The 7,366-nt window shown below is 42.2% G+C and overlaps 1 protein-coding gene across 1 annotated transcript in view; it reads left to right on the top strand.

The window, feature by feature from the left end:
* The first annotated feature begins 507 nt into the window (after positions 1-507).
* The window catches only part of LOC144752426 (uncharacterized), a 1,170,660-nt gene continuing 1,163,801 nt past the window's right edge, over positions 508-7,366 (top strand). Inside the window, exons 1-3 of the mRNA XM_078640356.1 lie at positions 508-650; positions 3,883-4,041; positions 4,675-4,870. Of these exons, the coding sequence (XP_078496482.1) occupies positions 523-650; positions 3,883-4,041; positions 4,675-4,870 (483 nt within the window). The 5' untranslated portion in view covers positions 508-522. The remainder of the gene's footprint in view (positions 651-3,882; positions 4,042-4,674; positions 4,871-7,366) is intronic.

Raw genomic sequence — 7,366 nt, 5'->3', positions numbered from 1 at the left:
AGACCTATTGACATTGCCAATGCTTGTTTACTTAATGGATGCACTCTCATTGTTTGGGAAGTGACTGCTACCCGTTCATTGTTTGTAAAAAGACTGCTCGCCCCGTTGCTTGAGGAGAGTCTGCCACAAAGCTTGAAGTGACTGCTCCCACCGGTCCCCCAGAAGTGCTTGCATCATTGTCGGCCACATGTCATGGTGGACTGCAGTCATGATGGGGGGGCCAGAGGTGATACTTAGAGGTGCATGGGAGTGTACCGCTTTTACTACCGTCAGATTCAACATGACCTCACTCCGGGTATTCAGTACTAAAAATGAAAGTGGGGATGTGTAGCAGGTTTGCAACGTATTCTTAATGGCAGCAAACTTAGCACTTCTCTGCTCAGTGTTGGGTATAACTCGTTATCACAAAGGCATGCTGTTATATCTGCAGTCGAATAGGCAGATGTGCTGGTCACTGTTTCTTTTTCCTCATGCACTCTTTCCTTCTCTCTTCTCTGCGCAGAAGAGGTCAACCTGCTGAACATGATTACTTCACATGCCCTGGACCTGGTCAACATCTCACTTCGCTATGATGAAGACAACTGTAGCACCCTGGACATCGGGCAGTACTCCACCCTCAGCATGCCCACTAGGGCTGCCTTTGGATTCAGGTGAGCATTTCTGTGTTTCCGTTTACAAATGAATAACTTCCATTTACAGAGAAGAGTGCTGTGATCCAACGGGATTAACCTATAGTTCTTACCAGCATTTATGCAAGTAGATGGCACACTTTATAGTAAACTTGCTTTTGGGATATGGCACTGCTTTACAGACAGGGCGCTATTTTATTTTTACTCTTTTGCACATAACAAAGCATTTGAAAATTTGTGCATGGGAACATAGTGGTGGGAGAATGTACAACATAGGTGATAATGAACAATAAAAGCTAAGTTTGTGCATTTATCAGATGCAAAATTGCAGTTACATGTTACTGATAGATTGCTGTGTAGTAATGTAGTTAAGATGATTCTTTACAGAGAAGATATTCCTTGAGAGTAGTTTTAAATAATGCAAGAATACCACGCAGGTTTTACAACGCAAGTCGTTACAACGACTTGCGTTGGGGGGCGCTGGATAGTGGAATAGTCGAATTTACTATTCCAACTCCAGTCCCCGTTGTAACGACTTGCGTTGTAAAACCTGCGTGGTAATGGTACCGCGTTGTAAAAGTTTCGTCGTAAAGGATGTTTCCCCCATGGAGGGCTAGTAGTAGCCAGGAGGTTTTGATTGGCTGAGCGTATATTGCAATTATGCATGCATGGACTGAGGATTACAGAGAAGGTTGTTCAGGGATGAGCTCTTGATGACCTTTATGACCTCTTACCTGATCCCTCAATCTAACATCAGACCTCCCACCTCCATCACTTGGCCTATACCTCATGATCCCCAAATAGGCTTTATGAACAAGGCTCATTTTAACTTCACATTTAGATTTTTTCCTGCAGCAGCGCAATTTAGACGCCACCCTTACACGTCACAAGAAATGCTATCATATACTTATAACTGACATTATATTCAGTGTGTGTCTTAGCTTCATTGGCCTGTGTGAAGTATTTAAATGCATTGATGGATTAAAACCATTCTAGAGATTAGATTATAATGTAAGCACCAATGTTCAGTTTAAACATATAAGCATGTGTTCTTTATTCACGTTTTTACACTTATAATTCAAGTTATATTTTCATATGTAACATGTACTCCTTTATTCACGTTTTATATTTATTCTTTAAATTACATGTGTGCATCTATAACTATGCATTCCAAGTGCATATTAAATGCTTCGCTAAATTAGCCTTACTACAGGGCTCAAGTGAAATGCACTTTGTCTTGCCAGCATGTTCTTTCTTTCTTTACAGGTGTATTACCATGATTCTCAATAGCTAGAGAAAGCCTTATTGTTTGTATTAGACTACTGATAGTGAGGCCTGTAGGGAACAACTTGGCGGTGAACATGGAGAATTATTGGTTGAAAGAGGCCTTCTGGTTATCATGTACCAGGACGAAGAGATGTTCATGGCTGAGAACTGCAGTCCCAGTTTGATTTGATGGGAAATTGAAGGGATGTTGCAGATGCACACAAGTAACAATGAGTGTTTACTGGTAGTGTAAAAGGAGATATGGACATTTCTGAGACTCCTGTTACTTTTAAATTGGTGTTATTACAGTTGGAAGGCACAGAGATTCCCTTTAGACGTTAAGGAAGCAGCTTTATGCTAAACACTTTTCCCCTTTTTCAAAGACTTCCACTAAACTCTGATGATGCTGATGCTGATACCTTTTATGCACTCGAATTAGAGACCCTTGATAGATGATCCTATATTGAGCCTACATTTACAATTGAGAATGGGAGTTTCTTAATGGAATGCCTGTTTGCTTTAATCTGTTTCTGTATTATTGTGGCTATTAAAATTCTGTATCTCATTCTATTGTGCCTCAACCTACTGAGATATTTCAGTTTACGTACTGTAGGGCTATACTTCTTGAACTCACTTTTAGTTTGCATATATACTGGATTGATTAGTAATCCAAAATAAAACCTTTTAACTATAATTGGTGATTCCTTGTCCTTATTGTGGAGACACATGGGCTTCACAAGGTACACAAAACCCAATCTTGCTACATTGTAGGCGAACCAAAAAACCGTCCCCATACAGTGTTTTTTTCTGTTTAGCCAACTGTGGCTTAGCTGTGAGATATTCATTCAGCTTTAAAACAATATATCTATTGTTTTTAAACAATATATCTATCCCTAAAAATGACTGATGACTACCATCTTGCCACATAAAACCTGGGACATTACTCTTCATTCCTTTTTTATAGTAAACCCAACGTACCATTCTGTAGGTGCCTGCTCTTCTTCACCTCTGCAGTCCACCTCTGTCTGGCGTTACCACAACCCCAAGAGTCAAGTAAGGGCTGCCCCTGATTAACGAGACCAACACCCTGTTCTTTCTGACCTTCTCAACTTCTGCAAGATGCAGCCGGCCTACCTTGTCCCTTATGGGCCCTTCTGTGCTCCAGCTCTCTTCCCTCTTCATTTCGAAGACCATGGCGCTGTGTATGAGGCTTTTCCTTTATTTCTGTGACAACCCTGCAGCTGATAACTCCATCATATTAGCCCTTTACATGGGCTTCACAGCCCCCTCCAAAATCTGTTGTTCGTCCCCTGTGCTGCCAGCATTTTAGTCACCCCACAGCGCAAAAAAATGCTAGAACCATAGTCATTGGTTTATCCATCTTTGCCAAGGACTGGTCAGCCAAACCACTGTCTCACAAAATGTTCCTTTTGACAAAATGCGCAATATGTATATAATTAGACGCCTTTTCCACCTCCCACATGTCAATGGAAGGCTCTCTTAGAAATTGGCTGTTCAGTGCATTCATCACCTCACCTCTACTTTTGCTCTTAAAAAGCACGTTTTACTACAAGAAAACCCCCACTTATACTCCCATTTTGGGTAACATTCCTGGCAGCTGCCTAAAAACATTACTTTGCTCCTCATCTGTACACCAGAAAGTACACACCAGAAGTTCACCTTCCCAAGTTGACCCTTGCACTTCAGAGTTAATGGTCTGAAATTACACACACGTTAGATAGCCACTCATACACCCACCTTTTTTAGATGATGACCAGCTGAGCAATCATGGTCGGGCCCCTTTATGGTCTCTGACCTCACAGCATCTCACCAACCAGGTTATAGGCCTCGCACGCAGCACCTTCAATTCAGATACCATGGAGAACTTGCCTCTTCTGTTCGCAGGAAGGGGGTCTTGTGACGTCATTTCGCATCGTGCTTTGACACTGGCTGCACCGTAACGCCTCTCTCTTCCTTTTTCGTGCAGCTTTACAGACGAGCTGAGTGTGCTCATGAAGGTCCGCTACAGCCTGAAGGAGGATACCAGCCTCTTGACCATCCTCAATGTCCGCGGCCACGTTCTCTTGCAAATCCGGATTAACCCCCATGTGCTCATCTTGGTGTCGGAGCGCAGAGGGCACTACGAGTAAGTCTTCAACGACCATTATTATCCCAACTGCATATTAATGGTCGCATATGCATGGTAATTTATGTGAGTTCAGCAATGCAAATGTTGTAATGGGTGGCGGTGAGAGAAGTGCAGTTCATTATGTGCTTAGCACAAAATAAAACTCTGTACTTAAATGAACCCGGGGGTGCTTTCAACAACTTTTGAGACATAAATAGAAGACAAAGAGGTACTTTGTGCATGCCTCAGCAGCTCCTTGGGAATTATGAGTAGGACATGTTGTGACAATTACAGTGAAGATCCTCCCTAGATTCCCCAGGATGCCTGCTTTTTAGAAATTAATACAAAAAAGTGGTGTTGCCCTGTTTCCTTAGGTACAGATTGGTCTTGAATCAGAAACTGCAAACATGCTACTCCCTGCTTAGGACTTAAAATTATATGTCCCCTTACCACACTTGATGTTTCTCCAGCTCCTTCTCTTCCATACCCCATGCATCTGTTTGAACTTACTTCATGTGCTTGCTGTTTGGATGGGGGAAGAGAGGTGTGCAAAACCTGGTTTCTACTTCAATTCTCCCTTACTTTATATGATGGTTCTCTATGTGGGTTCCTACATTAAGCATCCTTTCTTCTCCCTCACTTGCATTTCAGGTTCCCCATCACCACTCTGTCTGACGGAGAGTGGCACCGCATAGCTCTAGGGATCTCTGCAGGGGGAGTGCAGCTGTATGTGGACTGCAGACTTGTCGAAAGCATCTCCTGGGTAAACTTCTTTGGAATGGGAGTGACCACCGATGGGCTACTTATGGTCGGGGGCCTCATCGAACCATTTGAGATTCCATTCACGGTGAGATGTGTTAAGTTATGTGCTTTATAGATAGGGAACCTTTTAAAAGTTACTTAGCCTCTTGGTGATGTGAGGATCCTGCTGCAATGAAGTGTGGGGAAAGATGCTCTGAATGAAGCAGGACATCTGAAAAAAATAAAAAACATTACAAAGGTAAGTCTTCTAGACATTGTTACTCTGGCTTTGCGTAATGTTGGACTGCCAGTCTTTTGTATACTCGTACTGTTAGGGCTGAGTTCCTCCCTACCAATTTACCGCAGAACTCTTGGCCGATGGACCTTTGTTACCTGCTGAGAAGTGTAGAGGGGAGAAATAACTCATTAAAGCAGACTACTATTTTCAAGAACCATGACCCTGAAGAATCACAGGCTCAAAATTTGTTAGTGGGTTAATTACAAAGCTAAAAATAACTGAATGTACAAGCACCTCATAACGAGGTTGTAGAAGTACATGGGAGCTAATACAAATCAAAATCTACTGGAAAGTTTATGACGAAGGATCAAAAACAGAATGACAACTTCCACGAATAGAACGCAGGCAATGATTGCCCCTACGTCAAGATCAGTCTTCATCTGGGGCTGATGAGTGAAAAGCATTAGTCTATTCCTACACTACCACTACCGTGACATTCCTACTTAGCATTCCCCAGGCAAGATCAGGAAAAGGTGTAAGCTTGTGAAGACTTCCTAAGAAGTAAACTCACGTTGTATGGGTCCAGTAGCCAAAGCTACACAGCTCGTTCTACGATGCTCCTTCCCTCTCCTTCGATCTCCTCATCTCCTCTCCTGACTCAACCCCCAGGGCACTGTCTGTAATACAAAACAGAAAAATGTAGACCACGCCCACAGATCACCACGTCTCGCTGGGCACTTCTCATAAGTGATTTTCCATTAGTTTTGATACTCCCAGTTCCTGGCTCCATGACCTTGATTCCCAGGCCTCCTTCAGTGAGAAAGAACACTGTCTCCCAATTATCAACGTTCCTTGCATAAAAGTATCCTCTCCTCCATGAGCCTAACTCCTAAAACAAAAGGCGTTATTCTAACTAACAAAGACGACTTTCTCCACCTGCAACAGAAATGTGAAAACAGAACAAATTCAACATACACACGAAATTCACTAACAAGTCTAACTCGAGAGCCTCCAGGGAAAATACATTTCAGGCATACAGAAGAGTAAGGCACATAGGTCCTTCGAATACACACATAAGTGACCATTTAATTTAGGCCTTTCTACATCATCATATTACATAAGCACATCAAATGCATATTTAATTGCAAGCAACCTATGAAATCCTACACATTACGCACAATTAGTCACATCTACGTGCAAACTTTAATATGGTGCACGTTTAAATCAATTGCATGACTCCATATAATAAGTAAACTTCGTTAGGCAAATAAAAGCAAATACCAAAGGTTACATTATTCAAAATACAAATGCCACGTTGTTTCTTTACATGGCACAAACCATTTCAATCATTGCATTTTCACATGTTATTACTGTATATTCTAATGCCTAAATGTTAATACAACACAGGAATATATGTGGTTTCGGACTATTCGTGATTATGATGCACCCCTACATATGACAGAGCACCATCAGTACCATGTTTATGTCTGCTATATCGAATTGCTTCCTCTTTCAGACTCAAAACTTCTTAGGAACCTCGCACAACTAAAGCAAGGACCAAACACTTGATGCCAGATCATACCCAAACATAGCACCGGAGGAATACAAGTAGTCTGACCGTGCCCTCTAGGTTCTCTCAGATATATTAAGGTTTGTGCACCACTGTCACCATTCCTGACTTTAACTCACCACTTTGGACCTGCAATGAAGCTCCTAACCATATGTTAGCCTGCTGTAGGATAATCTACATTGTTTTGGCATTGGAGTGTGTTTCTTTCTGGCACACCAATGAACAATCATAGTGTTCACTTCTTGTGGGTGGCCCTTCATCTGTAGGACACATGTCTGGATACAAGCCCTTCAAGTCTCATCAGGTCATTCAAAAAAGTTGACATACCAAGGTACTACCTAGACTGTGCACATGCAGTATTCTCTTGACAACCCTGGGCAAAATATCAAGATAGTTGTCTGGATGAATGTCTTTGAGCTCGGCTCAACCTGGTGGGTCTTTGAGCTCGACTCAACTTGGTGGGTCGGGGGGAGTAATCATACAGTACTTTTTCACATGAGGTGTGAAATCTTACGGCGTTCTCAACTCAGTCAGTACCCAACTGCAAAATTTCCTTTCCAGTCTACTCTACTAAAGGAGAGATACATCATTTTTGTTCCCTACACTCAGTTGTTGTTGAAGTGGGTTACCCCTTTGCTCAGATCCATGTTGATTTCAAGGGCAGGTCCTTTAGGCTATGGCAGAAGTGTCCTTTTACTTTAGTGCAAAAAAGGCCTGCTGATACTCTTCACTATTACCTGCTACAGATTGGTGCAAGAAGAAACAAAAACTAAGAAGTGAATTGGAAGCAGACT

The sequence above is a fragment of the Lissotriton helveticus genome, chromosome 5_1 (genome assembly GCF_964261635.1).
Source record: "Lissotriton helveticus chromosome 5_1, aLisHel1.1, whole genome shotgun sequence".
NCBI lineage: Eukaryota > Metazoa > Chordata > Amphibia > Caudata > Salamandridae > Lissotriton > Lissotriton helveticus.
The sequence above is the reverse complement of the archived record's forward strand: the minus strand, read 5'-3'. Positions and strand labels throughout refer to the sequence as shown.